Source organism: Ascochyta rabiei, chromosome 3 (genome assembly GCF_004011695.2).
Source record: "Ascochyta rabiei chromosome 3, complete sequence".
NCBI classification, from domain to species: Eukaryota; Fungi; Ascomycota; class Dothideomycetes; order Pleosporales; family Didymellaceae; genus Ascochyta; species Ascochyta rabiei.
In genome coordinates, this window is record NC_082407.1 from 558,544 (window position 1) to 581,414 (window position 22,871).

General features: G+C 46.1%; 7 protein-coding genes across 7 annotated transcripts, besides 22 other annotated features; 2 read left to right on the top strand and 5 right to left on the bottom strand.

Moving 5' to 3' along the window:
• Positions 1 to 1,355: part of a mobile genetic element that runs on past the window's edge.
• Positions 1 to 3,195: part of a mobile genetic element that runs on past the window's edge.
• Positions 1 to 3,365: part of a mobile genetic element that runs on past the window's edge.
• Positions 2,098 to 2,138: a tandem repeat.
• Positions 3,177 to 3,365: a long terminal repeat.
• Positions 3,366 to 3,369: a direct repeat.
• Positions 3,366 to 3,768: a dispersed repeat.
• Positions 3,455 to 3,850: a dispersed repeat.
• Positions 3,799 to 3,833: a tandem repeat.
• Position 3,851: 1 nt separating the features above from the next.
• Positions 3,852 to 3,999: a dispersed repeat.
• Positions 4,000 to 4,054: 55 nt separating this feature from the next.
• Positions 4,055 to 4,133: a dispersed repeat.
• Positions 4,134 to 4,144: 11 nt separating this feature from the next.
• Positions 4,145 to 4,183: a tandem repeat.
• Positions 4,184 to 4,231: a tandem repeat.
• Positions 4,232 to 4,300: 69 nt separating this feature from the next.
• Positions 4,301 to 4,484: a mobile genetic element.
• Positions 4,468 to 4,561: a mobile genetic element.
• Positions 4,562 to 4,567: 6 nt separating this feature from the next.
• Positions 4,568 to 5,268: a dispersed repeat.
• Positions 4,873 to 4,909: a tandem repeat.
• A 184-nt stretch (positions 5,269 to 5,452) lies between the features above and the next one.
• Positions 5,453 to 5,550: a dispersed repeat.
• Positions 5,550 to 5,598: a mobile genetic element.
• A 165-nt stretch (positions 5,599 to 5,763) lies between these two features.
• On the bottom strand, positions 5,764 to 6,327 carry EKO05_0001828 (uncharacterized protein; the record flags this gene model as incomplete). Its single annotated transcript, XM_038942393.1, has 3 exons — positions 5,764 to 5,999; positions 6,052 to 6,090; positions 6,141 to 6,327. 3 exons carry the CDS (start codon positions 6,325 to 6,327, stop codon positions 5,764 to 5,766), a joined length of 462 nt encoding a protein of 153 aa, XP_038795302.1.
• Positions 6,328 to 6,545: 218 nt separating this feature from the next.
• Positions 6,546 to 6,768: a dispersed repeat.
• A 1,165-nt stretch (positions 6,769 to 7,933) lies between these two features.
• Positions 7,934 to 8,010: a tandem repeat.
• A 16-nt stretch (positions 8,011 to 8,026) lies between these two features.
• Positions 8,027 to 8,113: a tandem repeat.
• Positions 8,114 to 10,611: 2,498 nt separating this feature from the next.
• EKO05_0001829 (uncharacterized protein) lies at positions 10,612 to 11,317 on the bottom strand (the record flags this gene model as incomplete). The annotated part of the gene is made up of 3 exons (XM_038942259.1): positions 10,612 to 10,891; positions 10,955 to 11,223; positions 11,276 to 11,317. 3 exons carry the CDS (start codon positions 11,315 to 11,317, stop codon positions 10,612 to 10,614), a joined length of 591 nt encoding a protein of 196 aa, XP_038795303.1.
• Positions 11,318 to 11,618: 301 nt separating this feature from the next.
• EKO05_0001830 (uncharacterized protein) lies at positions 11,619 to 13,279 on the bottom strand (the record flags this gene model as incomplete). The annotated part of the gene is made up of 2 exons (XM_038942200.1): positions 11,619 to 12,929; positions 12,977 to 13,279. 2 exons carry the CDS (start codon positions 13,277 to 13,279, stop codon positions 11,619 to 11,621), a joined length of 1,614 nt encoding a protein of 537 aa, XP_038795304.1.
• Positions 13,280 to 14,489: 1,210 nt separating this feature from the next.
• EKO05_0001831 (uncharacterized protein) lies at positions 14,490 to 15,585 on the top strand (the record flags this gene model as incomplete). The annotated part of the gene is made up of 2 exons (XM_038942272.2): positions 14,490 to 15,012; positions 15,065 to 15,585. 2 exons carry the CDS (start codon positions 14,490 to 14,492, stop codon positions 15,583 to 15,585), a joined length of 1,044 nt encoding a protein of 347 aa, XP_038795305.2.
• A 285-nt stretch (positions 15,586 to 15,870) lies between these two features.
• EKO05_0001832 (Low-specificity L-threonine aldolase) lies at positions 15,871 to 17,061 on the bottom strand (the record flags this gene model as incomplete). The annotated part of the gene is made up of 1 exon (XM_038942346.2): positions 15,871 to 17,061. One exon carries the CDS (start codon positions 17,059 to 17,061, stop codon positions 15,871 to 15,873), a length of 1,191 nt encoding a protein of 396 aa, XP_038795306.2.
• A 2,575-nt stretch (positions 17,062 to 19,636) lies between these two features.
• EKO05_0001833 (uncharacterized protein) lies at positions 19,637 to 21,187 on the bottom strand (the record flags this gene model as incomplete). The annotated part of the gene is made up of 6 exons (XM_059635769.1): positions 19,637 to 20,024; positions 20,078 to 20,273; positions 20,326 to 20,515; positions 20,570 to 20,853; positions 20,916 to 21,054; positions 21,104 to 21,187. The coding sequence occupies 6 exons, from the start codon at positions 21,185 to 21,187 to the stop codon at positions 19,637 to 19,639; spliced, it is 1,281 nt and encodes a 426-aa protein (XP_059491752.1).
• Positions 21,188 to 22,106: 919 nt separating this feature from the next.
• Positions 22,107 to 22,734, top strand: EKO05_0001834 (uncharacterized protein; the record flags this gene model as incomplete). Its single annotated transcript, XM_059635770.1, has 2 exons — positions 22,107 to 22,607; positions 22,660 to 22,734. 2 exons carry the CDS (start codon positions 22,107 to 22,109, stop codon positions 22,732 to 22,734), a joined length of 576 nt encoding a protein of 191 aa, XP_059491753.1.
• Positions 22,735 to 22,871: the final 137 nt, after the last annotated feature.

Genomic DNA, 22,871 nt, shown 5'->3' on the forward strand with positions numbered 1-22,871 from the left:
AGAATACCTAGCCAAACCTAATAACCCTATAAAGACTAGACAACAAAATTATCTACACTATTACTAAAATGTTTAGGTAATAGGTACTAGAGTATAAGGAATTGTAAGATGCCTTATACAACACGCATAAAACTATATTAAAAACTAAAAAGGGACTATAGAGAGCCTCTACCACACTATAGCATAAGCACTTATTTATTCTAGCCTAGTAGTAGTAGAACACCTTGTATAACAAACTTAGGGGGTGTATATTAAGGGTATTACTATAGTAGAGTGTAATTCCTATAGAAGAGCAAAGTTAAGGTAATAAATAAGCTAAGCCCTACGTACAAATAATAACAGCCTAGAAGAAAAACTAAGTATTAATTTCCACACCTATAAAGCTTAAGGGGTAACAAAAGAGAAGAGCTAATTATTAGTTACTAACAAATTCTTAGGCCTGTAATAGGATCTTTACTTTACTAACAACTAAACAGCAAAATCTATTATTAAAGCCTTATTAATATTTATACTCTTTCTTAAAGATTACTATAATATATCTATAAAGACAATTAAGGCAGATAACAAAATTATAACTGTTAAGCTAGAGGTTAAAAGATAGTTAGTAATATAAGAAATTATTATTAAGCCTTCTAAACTAGACATATAGGTATAAAATAGAGGTATAGAATACTTAGGGGGTATAAATAAAAAGAAAGCTTACGCTATACAACTTAACGCTAACCTCTTCTAGAAACAGTAGCTAGAAGTTAAAAGAGCTGCGGTATACCTCTACAACAGAACTCTAAACTACATAAACTATTAGAAAATACTATATAAAATATTCTTTATATAAGTTACTTTTAGTAATAGGATAGTAATGTTATTATATAAACCTAATCTTACATACCTTAAAGTATACAGCTATAAGGTATTTATAATAACTAATAATACATATAGAGGTAGATTATGCCTTTAACGCCTAGATCTAAAGGTATAGATTAGTTATCTAGTAGGATACTAATTATTAAACATATATTAAATATAGATACTATTACTTACTAAAGTAATTATTACCTAGAACGTTGTATTTAATAAACTGTTAATATTTAATAGAGAGATTAAAGATCTAAAAGCTAGCGTAATGTAAAAGACGCTAGAGGAGATAGCAACACATATTAGGACTATTAAGCTACTAACTCTATACCAGTAACTAGAAACAGAATCTTTCTATAAAGATAATGTTGTTAAAGAACATTTAGAAGAACAAAACAAAGTAGACTAACTAGGCTACTACTAGGGAAGGAAGATTAGGGATAATTACTAAATACCTCTATCTACACTACCTCCTATAGCACTACTTACACAGTTAATAACTAGAGAACAACTAGATCTAACGTAATAAGTGTCCGTAATAACTACCCTTTAGGCAGCAGCCTTTATAGCAGGAACCTAAGCTAGTTTTATTAGATAATATAGATAAGAAGTTATAGATAAGGCTAAGATAATAAGAATACTTACTACAGGCTTAAAGCCCTATCGCAGTTAACTTCTACCTTTGCTAACTTGCTAAACTAAGCTTAAGGATTACCTAATAGGTAAATTATTCTAAGAGGCTAAGTAAGTACACCTTGCAAGTTATTAGGATATAAAATTATAGTTAGAAATACTATTAAAGAAGATTAAATTAATAGGATAATAGATCCTTAACTATATATAGGTATACACCTATAAGCTTAATAAATACTATTATTTGCTAAAGTATAAGGTAGAACTAGTAGTTAGAGGTAACTAATAACAAAATGTAACCTTATAAGACACTTACGCAGCCACGCTTACTAGCTAATTATTTTAAGTAATAATAGCAATTACAGCTTATTATAATATAGAGCTAGAATAATACAATATTATAAACGCATTTGTTAATATAAGAATAGATTAAGAGGTTTACATAAAAATGCCTTAAGGCTACTAGAAGCCTAGAATAATTCTATAAATAAACAAGGTGTTATATAGGCTCTGTATCTCCCTACTCCTCTAGTAGAAATAATTTACTACAATACTTAAGGTACTAGGATTCTAAATTATACCCTATAAGCTGTACTACCTAATTAGAGATAGATTTATTATTTTCTTCTATATTAATAATATTATACTTACGTACTATAGAGATAAGAAGCCTAAAGCATAAGAAGTAATTAGATACTTACAAAACAGTTACAAATTTACTAGAGGAGATAACCTTTAGTAGTTCGTTAGTATAAAAATTATCTAAAAAAGAGTAAATTAAAAGATCTAACTATTACAAGCTGTATACTTAGATAAGATTAGCTGCTTAGCTAATAGGTAGGATATATAACACAATACTCCTATAGTAGTAATAGAACTTTACCTAAGAAAGAGTCTAGTAGCGCTAGCAGAAATTAATAAATATTAACGTAAGATTAGGTTGTTGCTTTTTGCTGCAGTTACTATAAGGCTAGATATTGCTTTTGCTACCTTACAACCAGCTTACTTCCTAGTAAATCTAGGACCTAAGCACTATAATACTGCAGATTAAGTACTACTATACCTCTAAGATACTAATTAATAAGCCCTGTAACTAGAAGGAGCTAAAGGACTGCAAATTATAAGTAACGCTTTGTTTACAGATAACACCCTAGATTGTAAAAGCTTGTAAGGATACGCTATAAGACTATTTAGTAGACTTATTATATAGAGAGCTAACAAGTAAGACACAGTTACTACATTAACTACTAAAGCAGAGCTACTAGCTCTCTTATAAGTAGCTAAAGAAGTACTTTTTATATTAAGACTGCTCTATAAACTCTAAATAAAAATAGACACGCGTACTATTACTATTAAGTGTAATAATAAGTAAACTATACGCTTAGTAACAGAGGACGTTTTCTATTTCTAAACTAAACTTTTACATATAGATATCTATAACTATTAGATAAGATAAGAAGTATCTAAGGGTACAATTAAGATATAATTTATGTAGTTAGTAAATATAATTGCAGATAGTATAACAAAGGTCCTACTAGCAAACAAATAGGAGGTTTTCCTTTAATAACTTAGCCTAGCTATTATAGAGCTAGTATAGGTAACAAATACTATACCTCTTAAGGAAATTTAAGAGTAACTTAAAGACCTTATATTTGCATAACTACTAGCTTAATAAGTTACTAAGCTAAAGGGGTAAGTTAGATAGAACAAGCTCTAGCAAGGTTAGATCTGTACAATTAAGCAGGGACTAATAGGCTTAGCATACTAGTAAAGAACCTAAATCTTACTAAATATAGGGGAACAGCAATATACAACAATTATTAATATTATTAAGTTACCTTATTACACATTTATTATACTATCTAACATCTACATAGAGTAGAGGTAGAGGTAGGGTAGAGTCTATATAGGGTAGGGGTAGGGATTAGGTAGGGTCTACATAGGGTAGGGGTAGAGCCTAGGTTAGGTAGTGTAGGTGTCGGCGTCTAACTCTTTAACTAAAGCAGTTATTGCAAGACTTTATACTGCAGAAAGAGATATTAAGTATAAAAAGCGCTTTTGAATAGTCTATATATCGTGAGAACTAAACCTAAATTAGTAGAGTTAGAGCAATTGTTGTGTAAATCCTAGGTTATTACAGATTAGGCCAACGTAACAATTACTTTAAGTTTATTAGTTCTACCTAGAATCTTACGGTATATGTACTATTTAAATGCGCTTCCTTTCCTTTACATTTTTGTTATACATAGTTTTGTTATAGCTACTTAAATTAAAGAGTTAAACGCCAACACCTATAGGCCCTACTTAGGCCTACCTCTTCCTTACCTCTACCCCTACCTATAACTTTTACACTTAAGCAGTTGTCTACATTTCTGCAGTACAAAGTTTTGCAATGGCTGCTTTAATTAAAGAGTTAGACGCTAACACCTACTGTACCCTACCTAGGCCTGCCTCTACTCTACCTAACCTCTATATAACCCCTAGTCTGTACAGACTATACCTAACCCCTACTATACACTAGAGGTACCTAACCTCTACCCCTACCTAACGTCTGTGCAGACTGTACCCTACCTCTACCCTACGCTAGAGGTACCCCTACCCTACCTCTACCTAAGGTCCGTGCAGACTATACCTAACCCCTACCCTACGCTAGAGGTACCTAACCTCTACCTCTACCTAACGTCTATTTAGAGTGTACGCTACACCTACCCTACACTAGAGGTACCTCTACCCTACCTCTACCTAAGGTCTATGCAGACTATACTTAACCCTCACCCTACTCTAAGGTACCCCCTACTCTTTTACTAGCGTAATTATTACACTATATATACCTCTACACTTATTACACCTCTTATAGCTACTAGATATATGCTGTTTTACCCCTTTAAAGAAAGTATATAGGTACTAAGCTAAGAATCTTATATATAACTACATTACTTATATTACTAAAACTAAGTTCCTACTATACTTTATAAACGCCTATAAGAAGATATTTATGTAGAGAGTATACAAGGCAATTATAAGGGAGGATAGGGTTAAAGAAGATAGTAGGTGTATTAAGGTACGTAGTATACCCGGTTAGGTAGGGTAGGTGTTAGCGTCTAACTCTTTAACTAAAGCAGTCATTGCAAAACTTTGTACTTTAGAAATGTAGAGCAAAAGAAGTGCTTTTAAACAGTCTATATACTGTAAGATTTTAAGTAGAACTAGTAGAGTTATAGTAGTTATTATATAAATCCTAGGTTATTATAATATAGGCCTATGTAACAACTACTCTAGCTCTACTAGTTTCTCTTAGAATCTTACAAAACATAGACTGTTTAAAAGTGCTTTCGTTGCTCTATATCTTTCTAGTACAAGATTTTTAATAGCTGCTTTACTGTAAGAGTTATAGGTAGGGGTAGAGGTCGGGAACAGGTAGGCCTAAGTAGGGCCTATAGGTGTTAGCGTGTAACTCTTTAAATAAAGTAGTTATTATAAAAAATTTGTACTGCAGAAATATAGAGAAAAGGGAGTACTTTTAAATAGTCTATATACTGTAGAATTACAAGTAGAATTAGTAGAGCTAGAGTAGTTGTTACATAGGCCTACATTATAATAACCTAGGATTTACACAATAACTACTATAACTCTACTAGTTTTACTTAGGATCTTACAGTATATAGACTATTTAAAAGTGCTTCTTTTACTCTATATTTTTGCAGTATAAAGTTTTATAATAACTGCTTTAGTTAAAGAGTTACATGCTGACACCTACAGGCCCTACTTAGGCCTACCTCTTCCCTACAGACCCTACCCTAAACCCTACCCTACCCTACCTCTACCACTAGTCTGTGCAGACTGTACCCTACCCCTACCCTATGTGGACCCTACCCCTACCCTACCCCTACCTAACATCCGTGCAGACCGTACCTAACCCCTACCTAACCCTAGGGTACCCCCTACCCTTTTGCCAGCGTACCTGTAATGGCAATAATAAATACTGTTCTGGCCACAGGCTCACTATCTGAGTGAGCATTGTTACCTTTTGGATGCTTGGCACGGTGGGCAGAGCCGTGTCCTGACAGTGCGCATCACGCGAATCCGCGCATTACGCGCACAGACATGGTAGATAAGCCACCAGCGTTCTGTAACACCACCGTATCAAAACCTATGCTAGGGCCTAGTTTCTATTAGTCTAAGGAAAGCTCTATTATGTCCTCATTACATATCGTTACTAAGCGCATTTAACTATTAAACAATGGTTACAGGCTTTACCTCTCTTTTTAAACAGCTTTATACTGTTGTACAAGATATAGAGTATGTTCCGTTCTTCTTGTCTTGTAAACAGACTAGTGGTGCTGAGCTCTCGAATACAAGTTCAAAGCTCCCGTTCTTCGCACCTACGAACTGGATGTTCGCGCTCGCATTCGCAGCATTGAGACCAATACCAACACCGATTGTGATAGCCTCTGGCGTCACCGTCGCGCCAGTCCCGAGGCCGTAATCGTTGGAGCCGGCTTGAAGTCCGCCTTCGCTTGAATGTTAGCAAGAATACGCTGCTAAGGACGGCGAGAACCGTACCCCCATATGACACGTCACTCTGCCAGTTTATGCCGCAACCTGTCGTCTCATGTCAGTCGTGCGCCAGAGATAGGGAGGGAAGAACGTACCAAGTCCAATGTCGCCAAATGGTGGGAGAGTGCCCGCCGCTGCGACATTGCCGGTACCATTGGTCGCATTCCCAGTCTGCGCGAGGCTTGTGATGGCCAATCCGCTGCTCCTCTGCCTGTGATTGGATGGTGTGGCCGATGCTAGCGTTTGCAGAGCCGTGAGCGCTAGGATGAGTTGGCTGACCATGATGTGGTTTGAGTCAGAAGCACCACGGATGTATATAGCGAAGAAAAAATCACAGACGCACAAAATACAATATTGGAGTGGAAGGCTGAGCAACCACCAGAGATCATGTTTCGCCGATTGTGGTTCTTAAACTAAAGTTTCGGCGTTTCTGCTGCATGTCTTCATCTCCGGATAACATAAATGCGCAGCAGTGATTCGGTCCGTTTACCAGTCAGCATTACTATGGTCTCCGGCAAAAGTAGAGTCCCATGGCCAGTGCGTAGGCTAGTATACGGAACTGTTAATTACAGATGTGCATGGACGATTTCTATCTTACTAAGACAAAGGTAGCCTGCTTATTGGTGTGGGACATGTTCTTAATTTCGGTAGAGGCTTCCAGAAACCCTTGTCGAATCCCTGTCTGCACTGGCCATGGGACTCTACTTTTGCCGGAGACCATAGTATTTGTCTAAGGTGAGAACGTATAACAATTCGACCCTCAGCGACCATCTCGCTGTGAGCATCGAGAAGTTGAGGTAGAAGCTGAGAACGACGCTGGCGCCTTCTTCTTGCTCCTCACTCCGAACGAATCTCACGTACTGTTCCGTGCAAAGCCATGGCACAGTGGGGCTCCAGTGCTGTGATCTGGGGAGCGGGTGCTGGAACTAGGGAAAACAAATTGGACCCCGCCTCGAAGTGTCCCGCTGAGGCGAAGTCCACGATGAAATTGTAGCACCGTGATAGTAAAGTTCGATTGTGTCACCACTTGGGGTCGAAGCCTGGACAGTCTCCGCACCTGGGGTGACAAGGGTGCTGTCCAGCGAAACAAGCGCACGTAGAAAAAGAATCACATGATTCCTGGTAGGTGTGCGAGTAAATTGAGTGGATGGTAAAAAAAAATAGACGTATTGAAAGGTAACCATCACCCAGTCCTGAAGCTCCAAATCGGCCCGACTGTCCATATCCAGCTTTGCTTGTACAACGCCCTCCGGCATTTCCGCTTATAAGCCCAACCTGTTATTTCGATCCACAGCCCACACAAACGCCAAGTACCGAAATGCCTACAACCCTCGCCCAATCCCGCCACATGAACCTTCAACGGGCGGATCGCTTTCTTCATTAACAAAGCCTACATTCAGGGTTTCGAAAACCTGCTTGCCACAACAGTCCTGCACGTAAGCTGGGAGAAGGGTCGACATGTTCCAACGTCCAGCGCCTCGAGCGGCTGCGCCGCTTGCAACCTGCTTGACGCCTCGCTCGCCGACATCAGCCCCTGGCTGAAGCGCCAGTTGTCAAACTTCTGGAACGCCATGCTGCGCGTTGGAGAAAGCTACATACGCAAGAGCGCAGTGTTATGTCTAGCTCGGGTGCGCTTTTCACTCTCACCCTCGAACTGCTGGCTCTTGTGTCGGACAAGCAGTATGCAGAGCTGCCCGATGTAGACGTTTGTGCCATCATCTGTTAGGAGGTCACTGAGGCACAAAATGGGGTTAAAAACATCGCTTCTCAATTGTGTAAACATCACCGCATTTCGCTCCCCGTTTACACCGCATCGGAGGTGTATTTTTCACCAACTGGTGTGATTTTACATAGAGTAGAACTTTTTAAATCTATTAGTATTTTATTACTATCTATCTATCTATCTATCTATCTATCTATCTATCTATCTATCTATCTATCTATCAATCTATCAATCTATCTATCGATCGATCTGTACGCAGAGATGCAAGATGTAAGAGATGAAATAAGATTGATTGGGAGAGGTGAGATAAGAGAAATGAGATGGGAGAGATGAGAGATGGGAGATAGGTGAATTACTCACTACTATTATCAAGACTCTAATTAGCTAGGTAAGGTAGGTATGTAAATAACACCGGAAAATCATGTAAGTCTACACAGACGCAGTGTAAATTCACTTATTTACACAAATATGCGCTGTAAAATAACACTTAACTGTGTGTTTAACACTGGAGTTGGACCTCAGTGCGTTAAAATAGAGGACGTGAAAACGATATTGGTATCAGGCCAAAGTGCGCATTGCGGCAACATCAAATGAGAACTGTCACGCTGATCATGCGCAGGAACACGACTATGTGGTATTGCGCATCTATTCGAGGACAGGAAGGAGCTGGTACTTGGTGATGCATCGCACGTATGCTAGGCTGGACGAATTCGGTGAGGGATCGGACACCAGCTCCTCTGTATAAGGATAGAGGCACAGAAGTGCGAACCGACCAATCAAAGCTGCGAAGCCAAGCAACTAAGTCTGACCGTCTGCTATGCTCGATCCTACAGGAGTTTTTTCTGGCAAAACAGAATATTTTCATTTTCCCAGCCAGGTTCAAGTAAATCTCCTTCTAAGGTGATAGAGCGTTACTTCAACTGGTTGACTCGGACTCTATAAGCTGAGTATCAAGCCAAACGCATGGAGGCTGTGGACTAACCCACCACCTGACAGTTCCTTTGTGTGTCCAGGCAGTGACCATCCTTGCATATCACCACATACAGGGTGTTGAATTGCAGTCCACAATCCGGCTTCCCGTACTATATTGTATAGAATCGTTTCACGCCCTAAAGGATGGTTAATCCATTCTGGCCCAGAGCGAACCACCAGGGCAACGCCCCACCACTGCCCAGTTCTATCTTGGAAGAGACCAGCGTAGCCTGCGGCCTGGACTAGATACCAAGTCAGCATTCTCAGATTCCTAAAAAGCGTTCAAATACTCATGTTACTCTGTTGTGTTTGCATTGGTCAAGATGGGACTAGCTGGATTTAGATTCGAGGAAGTCCAAGGGTTTCGCGACTGCCTTAAATTGGCCCACCTTGACGAATCATTGGCCTCTTTCTTCTCCCACACTATTTTCGTCAAAAAGCAAAAAGTACCATTGTGCTCACGAAGCCCTGGCGCCCAGATGCCGCTCGTGGAACCAACGGATTGAGTGAGCTCTAGAAGCTGGCTTTCCCGGTACAGTGCATGACCTGTTTGCGTAAGCCAAATAGCATTGTAGAGCACGAACCAACAGCCTTCAGTTCCGAACAAGTATGAGCCGCCTGGCATATAGACAGTTTGAGAAACATGCTTATCAAGGGAGCTCGTTCAACAAGGCTGTGAGAAGTATGGACATCTCGCAAACAGCGTCGCTGCGAAGCTACGCTCCACCAACACATCTCACATTCAAATTGCGAGTTATCGTACCGATCGACTTCCAGGTCGTTAAATCTTTTCTGGCGTGGATGGGTATACCTGGAAAGATACTGAACGTGCTTGAGGCACAGTAAAACGTCTCATCAGGTCTGTGAAAGATACAGCTTGCATCTGGATAAATCTGTCAATCGTCAGTCGAGCATTTCTTCCCTGGGGGGTTTTCGCCTCACCCAAGGCAATATCGGGTTCTGTAATATCGATCCTAGGATTGCTTTCACGTACAATGAGCCTAGCAAACCTACTGCGTATAGAGGGGGTTTTTTTTGGCAGTTTTTTTTTGTGTTGATTGTTCCTGCACAAAAGAAGACTCTTTAAGTCGAAGCTGTCTTGTAAACTTCTGGTCCTTACCTTGCTTCTACATGTAACACCTACTTGTGCCGGTAAGGATTTTCCACCTCTCCCTCCAGATGTTCGCATCCGCCGGGTAAATTAGCAAAAGCAGACGATCTTGGAGCGCGTGGTGCATACAAAGCGGGGCGACAATGCTGCGCGTGTTCGGAAAGAAGAGACAGAGAAGGTGACGTCATGTTGAGTGTAAAAGCATGAGCATTTTAGATGAAGCCTAAAGACGTCCAGGTTCTTGTATTACCCGTGCGTGTACTTCAATCGTCCAATCGCGCCCTTAAGATTTGCTTCCATCGGATCAGGTAACGTTTCCTGTATCTGGCATACAGAGTCCCTTTTCTGCCACATCTACGTCCGGAAGCATTTTAACTTTACAACACCACGATTGACATCCTGGTGGGGTGTACGTGAATGTGTGTATACCAACATGCACAAGCACTTCTGGTCAACCAGCCAGACCGTTACGCTACAACCACTGCTTATTACCAAATTGCGACACAAACGCTCCAGAATATCCATTTTCGATGCTAGCCTTCTCCCAGGCTGCCCTGATGGTCTGTATAGCTTCTTCCACAGATACCGGGCCCTTGAAATGCGGCGCATAAGCTGCAAACTTGGCCATAAGCCTTGTCGCACCCTGGATCTGTTCTGGGGTTACTGCAGATGTGCATTAACTTCTTTTCCTGACGATTTGATTTCAAAGACGAGATATACACACGGTTCGAAAAGTGACCCACGTCCACGACTCCCGGGCTCATACTGAAGAAGAGCACACATCTTTCTTGTACTGGGCACTATACTTGGCCACCATGACGTTCATGGCTGCTTTGCCGGCAGAATAAAAAGCAGAGAACTCGGTCTCGGAGTCGTTGATGAAGTCAAGGTCCGTATGGCCGCTAGAGATGGCAATGACCTTCTTGACCTTGCCCTTGAGGACTTGAGGAAGGAAGAGATTGAAGAGATGGATGTTGCCGGTCAAGTTGGTTTGGAATACCTTGGATGAGACTTCCTCCAGCTCTTCGACCTTGTCGCTCCTGTTGAACATGTAGCGTTAGCCACACAGCTAAAATCTGGTTCGGTGGAAGAAACAGACCTACAATGCACCAAGGGGATCGAAAGCATTGAAAAGAGTGAGATACGCTACGTTAGCAACTAGGTAATCGATGCCACACTCACCAACAATCTTCGCAGTATCGACAGCGGCTTGCTTCAGGCTGGCGTAGCTCGTGAGGTCTCCATAGAGAATATGAACATTGGAACGCTCGCCCAGCCCTGCTTTCACCATCTTCTTAGTTGAATTCTTATCGCGGACCAGACCGACGACCAAGTTGTTGGTATTGTCTGAGATCTGCTTGACGAGCTCGAACTAGGCTGGGTTAGGAAAGAGGGGTGCGTTACACAGCATAGACCTAACTCACCCCGATCCCCTTCGACACTTCGGTGATGACGTAGACAGACATGGTGAGTGAGGTATGTAGGACGGAATGAGTTGAGACTGTCATGGCCCGGCTGCTTTATGCTGTACTATAACATGCATGGTGCTTGATCGTAGGACAGAATATGTGTCTTGGCGTTATGATTGTTAATTCGAAATGTGCCTTGCCCTATATCCGACTTAGCCGCGCATACTGCTCTCTGGATGTCAGTTGGCCGCCTGCACAAGAAACCTTGTAATTCTTAAAAGGTCTATTTCATTACTTTTTCCTTTTGTAGCAAGAGGTGAGAAACAGAGTGCGTCGGCTACACTATGCACGGTCTGTTCTATAGAGTTCGACGCGTTGTTACTTCCTCGCCATGCGCGTCAGCTTTTAGCCTCAAGCTTTCTGCAGCCTCTTGTCTCCATCTCAATCCATTTTGCATGATCCACACCACCACGGCAATTAACACGACATACACCAGAGCAATGAACGTGAAAGCCCACCCAGGGTTCATCGCCGCGCACATGGGTATGATAGCTGCCGAGCCCCCAGCACTCATCAGACACCGGACGAAATTGATCGCAGCAGTGGCTGCAGCAGGCTTATCGCGGTGCAGATCAATAAGCAGCCCGTTTGTGATGTTGAACGCGGTTGATACACCGAAACCAAGGATAAACAGTGCGATCTCCGGACCAGCAAGATGTGTTTGGAAATCGACTGTCCAGCCGAACATTATCAAGCCGACAATTCCAATGATGTGACCGGGTATAACAATCTCAAGCTTCACCCTTTCGATTGGAAAGTTGCTCAGGTCTTGTTGTTTGCCCTTCGATATAGGCATATTTAGCCTTGCAGCATGACGCCGAAAATTCCAATCCACCACATGACCCATGGTCAGGGATGAGAGCAGCGACCCGATACCATTAGCAATGTAGCAAAGCCCGACGTCGAGTTCATTGAGGTTGTAAGCTTGTTTGAACAAATCGGGAATGGCCGATGTGGTAACCATCATGCCGGTGAAGAAGAAGCCATTGTAGAGCAGGATGATGCAGGATTCTTTCTCGCCCAGGATACGGAGCGTAGCGAGTGGATTCAACGATATCTTGCGCCTGGCTGGCTTAACATCAGAATTGATTTCGTGGTCGTCCTCCGCGGGAGCTGATTGCTTAGCAAGTTTTCGCTGTTGTATGCAACTGATGACAGACTGATTGATACCTCGTGCTGGGATAGATCCATTGCCGACCACGTTTCTACAAGTCTCTGGGAAGAGAAACGCAAAAGAAATAAGCAGTACGCCAGAGAATATCGCAAGGAACCAGAAGATCGATCGCCATCCCAGGAACTGAGCCAGAATACCTCCGATTGTTGGACCAAATGCAGGACCGCACAAGATGCCTGCACCGGCATAGCCCATGTACTTCCCTCGCTCGGCGGAAGTCGATATGTCGGATACAATAGCGAAAGCAAGGGCAATGGCAGCGCTACACCCAACAGCCTGAACCATACGCAAGATAAGCAGAGCTACGTAGTTGGTTTGAAGGGCAAGTCCGATGTTGGCAACGATGTAGATGACATAGCAAAGGATGAAGGAAAATCGTCTGCCGCTAGTATCCGACATGGCACCGATGATGGTTGGAGCAATTGCTTGTGCGATCTGTCACGGTTAGTGTTGTGCATTACTGCGGCATGTGTTATGCTAACCATATATGTAGTAATCGATATGTTTGCCTTTGTCGGCGTTATATCCAGTACACCCGTGAGGACATTGAGAGCTGGAAGCACCGTGGTCGCGCCAAATGGCGATATTAGAGCTGAGATGGACACGAGAAAAATGATCCATGTTTTCATGCGTGGGCTGAACACTGAATAGGGCGGTCCTGAGACCTGTCGGTGCAGAATCTCTCTCGGCGCATTCTTCTCAACATCCAACTCCGGTGGTAGGGCCCTTTCACTTCTCGCCTCTTCCTTGTTTTCAGACACTGGCATGGCTCTAGGTGCGCTCATAGTGTCGGCGGTCCATGAGAGGATGGTCGTGCGACCTATGGCCAGAATGAGAGTTGAGACGACAGGCGAAGTGGCTGCCTCTGCAAGTGCTGGGGCATGTGCTGCTTTAACGTATCCTGCAGCCTACCAGAACACAGCTAGTGTCGGCAAGTGGAGAGGCGTGTCGTGTCGTAGCTGTCGCGCTTGTGCCACCAAAATACATATCCGGGGTCTGTTTTTGCAGCAACGACAGCACATCACTTCTGCAAAGACATCTCAGAGCTTGACAGGCCATCCAGACGGACTAAGCGCAGGCTATACAATGTTGACTTGTAATAACAAAACAGGATGCGGCTCGGCTTCGTGACAAGCGGTTGAGATGGCTTGTCCAAGAAGAAGGCCGGAAATACTGTGTTATCTCCGGCCGATCGGCAAAGCAAATGCCGAACCCCCCGAGCAGCTTTGTTATCTCGCAGCTTCAACAGCTTGACAAGCTTGACGTCCAGATAAGCTTCCAAGCTGTCTTGTCTGGCTGACGAACCCAACACAAAACTGTCATATCATGCAGCCAGAGCCCTTCTTGACCATCTAATTCCAACTCTAACTCCCGGAATTAATACGAACTTTGCCCCCACGTCACGAGACCTCTGACTGAGGACCACATCAGTGACTGACAGCATGAGTGTATACAGTCGGTCCCTCGAACACATGCATGGTGCATCTTCGACAGAGAGGCAATAACGATCGAGACCACCCCATGTCATAACGATCGCTCGCTCGAGACATTCAGCGCCCAATTCCCCAGCTCCAAACAACCCCCAGCCTTACTCATCTAACTCAGCCATGGCTCACAACCACAAACATCAGGTTCGCGCATCTGCCCCAAGACCTCCCCGCCCCATCGTCATGCTCTCCGCCCCGCTGGCGTCGGGACCGGAACGGTTGTAGCGGGACCTAGCTCTCGACGAGCTTTCCAAGCGTGCCTCCATAACGTAATGGACCCTCTGTTAGCTTCAACGACGTCTTTCGTCCTTGGCTCGCCTTCACGAACAAAGCTACACGATGCGTCATCGACAGGAGATGCCAACATGCCAAGCGCAGAGGCTGAGAGGCCTGCAGGAGGAGGCTCTTCTGGGCCACAGGCGGAGGCTGCGACGGTGCTGTGCGGCACATCAATTGACGAATCGTCGACGACGCCTCAGTCTTGGCCAGCTGACTGCACAAAGGGATTATGAGCAGGCCGGCGCGCGTCATCGGTCGAACCCTGGGGTTGCGACAAACTTCTCGCCTTTTCTCGCGAGCTTCCACGACTTGTACGAATCCTTCGACATTCACCACACCGCGCATTGCTAGACCCCTTAAGACACCCAACCCTTCTTCTCTTATTCACACTCGCCACTTTCACACTCCAGCACGCACAATGGGCCCCCTCCCAGCATGCCAGACGATCAGCCACCACTCGGACAAGGTGCGCATGCTAGTGCTCGAGACCGACGAAACGCATCCAGACACGCAAAAGGAGATTGGCGGGTTCGGCGAGGTGTTCAACAACCTGTTCATCAAGGCCGGTGACGACCACAACCCGCAGCTGGGCATCGAGACGATGATGCAGTACATTGTCGAGCCAGAGGGCGGCGAGGTGCCCGGGCCTGAGGACATCCCGGAGGATCTGCATGCGATCCTCATTACGGGGAGCGAGTGGGATGCCCACGGCGACAACGAGTGGATCCTCAAGCTGATGTCCTTTATCAAATGTACGTCCCTCACCACCCTATTCACTACACCCCTTTCCTAACACAAACACAGACATCTGGACGCACCGCCCCGACATCAAATTCACCGGCATCTGCTTCGGGCACCAGATCCTCTGCCGAACCCTAGGGTCCAGCGTCGCGCCCTCCGCAGACGGCGAATGGGAACTCTCACACACGCCGATCGCGCTGTCCTCGTTAGGGCAGCAACTTTTCCACACGCAAGACTCCCACATCCACCTGCACCAAATGCACCTCGACCACGTGCTCAACGCGCCCTCGCCCTCGACCTCCTCCTTGCTCACTCCAGACACAAAAGTCCACGTCTGGGGCACCACGGACCACACGGACGTGCAGGGCGTGTACATCCAGAAGCGGCTGTTTACGAGCCAGGGCCACATGGAGTTCAGCGAGCGGCATGTGCGGCGGCAGCTGGATATGCGGGTTGAGGCGGGCAGTGTGGAGAAGAACGATGCTGAGGAGGCGGCTGAGAGGGCCGATTGGATGCATGATGGGCTTGTGGTTGCCAAAGCTGTGCTCAGGTTTTTCCATGGCGATGATGATAAGCTGGCGTAGATGGATGCTGGATGTTGATATGTAAACTAGATTAGAAGAGATTAGATCCCAATACGCACACTAACGCATAGTTTGTGGGCTATGCGCCGCAACATGCTGACCTTGTTTGTTGCCTGGAGAGAATTTTGGTCGAAGCGGACCTTGGAATTGGATTCAGTACTTGGCAAGGACAAGCTGAGAAAGAGCGTGGCCCGTAGTGGAAATTCATCGAGCGATTCACAGTGGTTACAGGGTTGATATCTTCAAAGCACAGTTGGATATTTATTCATACGTAATGCTTATAAGCTACTCCACGCCCTTACCCTTCATCTTCAACTCCTCAGGGTCGTGCGGTGCCTCGGCCTTCTTGCCGTCCCCTACCTTGCCAGTTAGGACCTCGGTGAACAGGTTCGTCACGGCTTCGATGCACTCCTCGCTGATCTGGTAGTGCACGACGAAACGCCCTCCGCGTGTGCGCACACCGTACTTCTCCCCTGTCTCGATGAAGTGGTTGATGTCGATGTTGTGCGCTTCGAGGTTGAGCCACACCATGTTGCTGTCGACGGGGTAATCTAGCTTGCCGCCGAGGTCGGTCCAGATCTTCTGTATGCGCTTCGCCTTTTCGTGCGACTCGGTGAGGCGGCCGCCGAGGAACGTCTCCTCGACTGCGACACGCGCCGGTGCTGCTATCACACCAGCCTGTCTCAGACCACCGCCGATGGACTTGCGAACCCAGCGACTGCGCTTGATGAAGGCCGTTGTACCAACAATGATGCTGCCAATGGGCGCACCGAGTCCCTTGCTGAAACACAGACTCAGACTGTCCATCTCTACGCAGTACTCCTTGAGGGTTCCTGCACCAGCAGCAACAGCCTCCCATAGACGCGCACCGTCCATGTGCATGATAATGCCATTCTCGCGGCCCCAGGCGGCGATGCGGCGGACTTCGGACAGTGGCATGATGGCGCCGTTGAGTGTGTTCTCCAGCGAGATGACGCGCGTGGGGCAGGCGTGGACATCGTCAGAGATAACAGCGTACTTTTGCACCTCCTCGAGCGTGATGTATGTGCCGTTCTTGGCGTCGATGGGCTGGGTGAGGGCCTGCGAGAGAGAGGCGACACCGCCGGCCTCATACTGGATGATGTGGGAGCGGCGGTCGCACACAATGGCCTGGGGCGGGGCAGTCAGGTGGGCGCGCAGGGCAACTTGGTTACCCATGCTGCCGGAGAGCACGAGTAAAGCATCCTCCTTGCCCGTCAGCTCGGCGATGAACCTCTCCAGGCCGAGCGTGGTGGGGTCCTCCATGGACACATCGTCAAGCAGCGTGCATTCCTGGATCGCCCTCAGCATGGACAGTGTCGGCGTTGTGTGCACATCAGACCGAAAGTCGAAAGCAGCTGGGTTGCGTTCATTGCCCCAGGCGGTGCCAATGGGCTTTTCGCCGTTGGTGGCGGGCATCTTGCTGCTCTTGGCAGTGTACTGGGCAAACTCGGACATGCTGCGGCGTGCTGGCGACGTGTGCAGCCAACGTGTGTGGGGGTGGCGGTGGGGGTGGCGGGGTGGAAGGTGCAGGCACGGGCGCTCCGTTCAGCTGTTCGGCGGGATGTGGCTGGAGAGGTGTGAGGTCAATCGCACAGCAGGTGGACGGCACCACGTACTGGACAGGCGAGCGAGTGAATATAAGCGTCGTGGCGGCATTGGGTGAAGTTGTCGAACGTTGAATCGAGTTTACACAGGGCGTGTTGTTCAAATCCGCGGGAATGTGCCACTAGCTTTGTTAGGAAGGCGCGACACGGAACTGACGCGGAAATCACAGCTCAACAGTGTGTCAGCACTCATACAATACCCTTCTTGCGATTGCGCCCTACACTCGCTCTGAGTCAATAAAGTGCCTAATCGTATCCTTTTCCGACGGAAATAGAGTCATCAGTGAGGTACAGTGTGCGATATCGGCTTCACCTAAGCACTGCGTGCTGAACTGATACTTGATAACGACGATAAACTTTTGCCGTTTTTTAAACCCCACAATAAGCATGGGAAACGATACCACTATCCTGGTTCCTGGGTTGCCATCTAGCACTACGATTCTTAGCCACATGGACAAACCCACATGCTCTCTCAATCCAATTTGCTATAGGCCTGGCCATCGAGGGTGCATTCTACGGCAGATTACAGTAACCAGTCGCCTCAAATATATGCCTGATAGAGCATTTACAAAAGCTCTGGAAATACACCCAGCACTGATAACCAACGACCAAGACTTCTTTCACAGGCTTCATGGGATGTACGAGAAAGAGATGTGCAGTTTCGGGAGGAGACATTGGTCTTTGAAGATGCTTCAGAAAATCAGATTGCTTTCAGCAAGTACAAACCCCTAAAAAAGATCTGCACAGCGCTGCTCGCTCTTCTCGCTATTGTCAGTAAGATCGAACCATAACACTGCTTCCGTCGCACCGCTAGGAAACTGCGTGTCGGTGCCATCGCACATTTGCAGCTAAGCCGGAGTGGTTTTCAGCGTAACTGCCATCTCTCGATTTCTGGATGTCCCACCACGTAACGCTACTCGATGACGCCGATCTCTTCAGCGTCTTATCTACCCCCTTCTAGACATTATGCTCCGAAGATAAAGCTTACTGCATGCCATTCCCTGTACCGCAAGATTCCCCTACCCTGCAAGAGATCCCGCACTTCTACAAGGGGCCTATCGCCGACCAACTTCAGTACTGATTGTATCAACATATTGTTTAGGCTTTCGCAAGGAGACTTGTGCTATGCCTCAGCACTTATAGAGAACTACAGTAGTTTCTGCATTGCGCTGGAAGATATGTAAGCATTAGCAGCAACTGTTGTACACGTTGCGTAGACTTTGCTGTGAGACGATGTGTAGACCGCCTCTACGGTCACGGGGTTGGTGTTGACATTTGGCATGAGTAAGCGCAGTCTCAGATAAACAAATCCACTTGATCAACCTTAGGCCGATCCTGCTAATAGTTCATGGTACGGCAAGCAAAATGTTGGAGCTGAACCATGCCTTCTAGATCGGTTCATGCTATTCTGGTTGACTTCTGTTGGCTTATAACGTTATGCGAAATACCTATCTCAGCAGAGGGTCGGTGTAACGAGAGGCCGCCCGTCACCCACTCTAGTACTAACTTTCTAGAGTCTCTTTAGAGTTTATTCGATAATTAAAGCTAATTTTAAGCTACAGTTATTAACTTTTAGGAAATCGCTAATTGCTACGCCCGCCGTGATAGGGGGCTCCAGCCGCTGCCTCCCTCCCGCGTCCACCTACAAGGCAGCGGCCGCACGCTAACTTGGTTGAGGCAGGTTTTTCGCACAACACCCATAACATGAGATGGCCCAACGTAGGCGCCTTAAGCGGAAAGGTACACAGGGAGAACTGTGGATATATGGAAGACTATACACGTGACGTTGCCGTTTGGGCTAGTACGCCCTTTCAGCAGATTATTAAATGCATAAGCCTCGGATTATGGATGGATGAATAATGATGCCGCAGCTGCAAGAACTACACAAGTTGTGTCGAAAACCTGTGGTCAAGGACCTGTCGTTAACTGCTGTGTGCTCATTTCCTTTGAGGAGTCTTGGGATGTTTCGCAGAATGAGACAAACTTATACTGTGCCAAAGGTTCGAGATCAATGGGGTTCTTGCTGTTTAAAAAGTGGCTATGGCCCTCGCTGCTGCTACGTCTTCTCTAAATCGTGCTGGTTCACGTGTCGCACAAGTGAGAAACTACCACCAATTCTACTCTTGGTCTGGTTGCGGAAGAATCAACAGAATCGAAACTGCATACTCGTGTTTAACATATGCCTGGCAGGTTCCAATGAGCAGGACATAAGATCTGTCTCCTTATTGTTGCCACTAGACTTCGCTCGGAGGTTTTCTCACGCGTCATAAAAAGATGCTCCAAGTTGTACGCACGGCGTGGATTGGGTGAAAGGCTGAGTGTTGGCACTCACCATTCTTTCGGCAACGTTTTTGATGCTGGGTCTTAGACAATGTCTATACTCGTGACGGTGCAATGTGCATACTACCGTTTTCCTGCTTTGTACCCTACCTAGCACCCAATTCCACAAGCTGTGCCTCATCATCTTCCGGTCTGTTCGACGATACTCGTATGTCGACGGTCTTCATGATCGTGGTTACAAACAAGCTGTCCGACAAAGTCCTCCTCTTCTTACTGGATGTTTTCCCACTTGGTTCCCGGTAATCAAGTGTCTGCGCTTCCCCATGCAACGACATCGTGTCCTCCGTCGAGGCGAAACACTGTGGTAGCGTGTGTGCAAGGAAGCGTCGGATTGCTGGCATACATATGCAAATAACGCCAACATTGATTTCGATATTGGACCACATGTCTCTCGATATAGTATCGTACGTGGTATTTCTCGTAGTCGAGTATTGTGCCAACGTTTGGATACGCATACATGAGACGGCGATAATACTGTTGAACAATTCAGTCAGCCGTGATTCTTTATACCTCAAGCTCTGTCTTACATGAACCCAACACCAAAGACCGCTAGTAAATATAGCTTCCTTCTCAAACTCAGATTGAGCCTCCACAGCTGTGGGATCGGTATCAGAGCTATCAATAAATCCGAGCTGATGTTAACGGCAGCAGCAATGTAATAGAACAGTTTCAGGTTAATGCAGTAAACGGGAGTCTTCTCCATCGCCCATCTCGTCCAGATCGCTACAGGTTGTTAGTAACTACCAAAAGCGCAACTAGCGTTCAATTTTCTCACCAGAAATTGGCCAACAAGAAAAGGTCATGGTAAGGCCAAAACCTACCGAATAGCCTATCGCCAGAGCTATCCCGACTAAGCACCATCGCCTTGCATTCTCCGAAGGGAAAATTCGTAGAAAGAAGAACAGGAAACACAACTTCTGGAACCCAGAACACCAGAAATAGAGGTTTTGGCATACATATGTAATCTATGAACCATGTGAGCCGTAATTGCCGGAGGAAGGTAGAAATTTGATGTGCACCTTATGAATCCTGTTTATCTCGTGTGGCTTCAGTGTCCATATGTCTCTACCGAGTCCGAGTTTTGCTGATAATGCTAGTCCGATAGAGCTGGATACTGACATGCAGGCCGCTAGACAGGCGAACAAATCGTCATACCCAAATGTATTTTGCCGCATCGCTACAAAAAGTCGCATAATAATGGCAAGTAGTGCGGCTGAGCCCAATGTAGTGACGCAACAGAATACTACATTGCTTTCGTTCCGGACTGAGCGCTGACAGATAGTGTCGGTTGCATTTATTGTCACTGATATCAGTCAGCAACCGCTACATGCTCATCTAGTAATCTAGCCAAGGCGTTAGGGTTACCGAGCCATTCTTTGACGGTACACGACTGCAGGATGCAGCTCTGGGCTGCTGCGCTCGCTGCGCTGTTCATACACGTACAGTCGTTGTTACCAAACATACAAGGCACTTGCGAGCTGTGCGAAGCACCGTAGCATGAAGTCTGCGCCAGGTGGTAAGTCTTTGGAAAATTAGTGATTCGGTGGACTTACTGCGCAGTCTGGCAATACTGATTGAGCGACGCTCGAGCACATCGACAAAGCCCATATCAAGAGAAAAACTGTTAAGTGTCTCATACTGTTCGCCCGACAAGGAACGGTTGGAGTCCAAGTGACTTATAGCGCTTCTTTCAGCTGGGGAAGGCGATGGGGAACTGCAGATCTCAAGACGATATGATCCCCCAGGTCCCACCTCCAGATGATAGAAAAAGACAACGGCTTACGGAACTGTGTTCCGGCATGAGTGCTACCGTATATACGCCGCACTCGGACCGTCTTTGGGTTGCTCGTTGTCCAAGCGTCGAGCGAAAGAAGGCATCCTGGTATCTGTAAGAGCGCCACAGACAAGGTCATCGAGCTCCTATCGCTCAACCGATCTCTGGAGCTTGAAATTCTTCGATCGTTCCCGCGATGAGTATGGCGCTACTATGGTAGCTGGTATAAGTATTGTAGGTGAGTAACTGCGTCCAGAGGTACGAGCTAAAAACACAAGAGCTCATACTCTGCACCTAAGCAAACAGGAGCTGTCTTAGCTGCTAACTCATAGCGCTGTCTGCCCTGTACTGAGCTGCTGAAACTTTAATACGCTTAGCTTGATCACCCTCGTACTGCGCGACCCACCTACACTCCTTGTGCCAGCAACCATATCTAGTGAAGTCCGCTATGAACAATCTCATCTCACTCAAGGCGCGGGCCGCGGCCCGTCCCCGTGGAAACGTGCCGAGTGGGGTTCTCGATAATTAAATCGGTTCCAGATCTTTGAGATAAGCGAGAGCAAAGGGCTACTAGTCGGGTGCCTGAACAGGGTAGGACTAAGAATTGCTTGCACTTGAGGAGCATCTCGTGATTTTTAATGGGACAAAAATCCCGGATGTGGTAAGCATAATCTCTGCTCTGTTTAGATATCCCGTTTGTATTGTACTTGAGGGTGAGGGAAGAGCGGAGATGTCACGTTCTACCAGTTTTCTCCGCATTTTACCTCCACTAGCGTTCAGCGATGTACAAGGGGGGGGGCTGCCTCAGCAAATTAAAACACGCCTCTGGCAGCACTAATCGTCTAGTAGTCTTTTACGAGAGAAAACCCCCAGCTGTGGCGAACTCTATTATAATTTGTTTAGGCACCCCATCTTGTACTTTCAAGGATCCCCTACGCTTCGATCGTTTGTGCATTCCGGTAAGCGAAAAGTGTCAATTTGATCGCCGTCCATTTGAGTCCAACAGACATCGTCCGTTCGAATCCCTAAGCGCTTCAACATTCTCCAATCGGGCCGATATGCTCCTTCTCGGTTTTGGTGAACTCCTCTCGGTTTGGGCAATTCTCGTTCGAGTTCCCTTCGTTCCATTACCCATTTACTGGCTGCTCTGGACTATCCGCGCTCGCACGTTCCACCCACTCGCCAGAGTGCCGGTACCGCAGTGGCCGTCAATCTCCCGGACATGGCTGATGCACCGTATGTATTTGGGAGATCTGGAAACCCACCAACTGCGTTACACGAACGTCTAGTCAAACACCGAGAGTATGCTTTATAGTACTGACTAGCGATAGTGAGTTTGAGCCCACGTTCATTGAGATTATGTTCAGTCAGCGTTCAATTCCTCAACGACTTTCTACAACTGCTGGCTAGGCCATGTTCAGAGTACGGCCCACTCGTCCGTATCGCCCCAGACGAAGTCAGTTCTAGTGACCCAAAGGTCATTCCCAAGAACTGCCCTACGCAAAAATCTTTAGAGAAGACGGATTGGTATCTCACTGATAGACCTG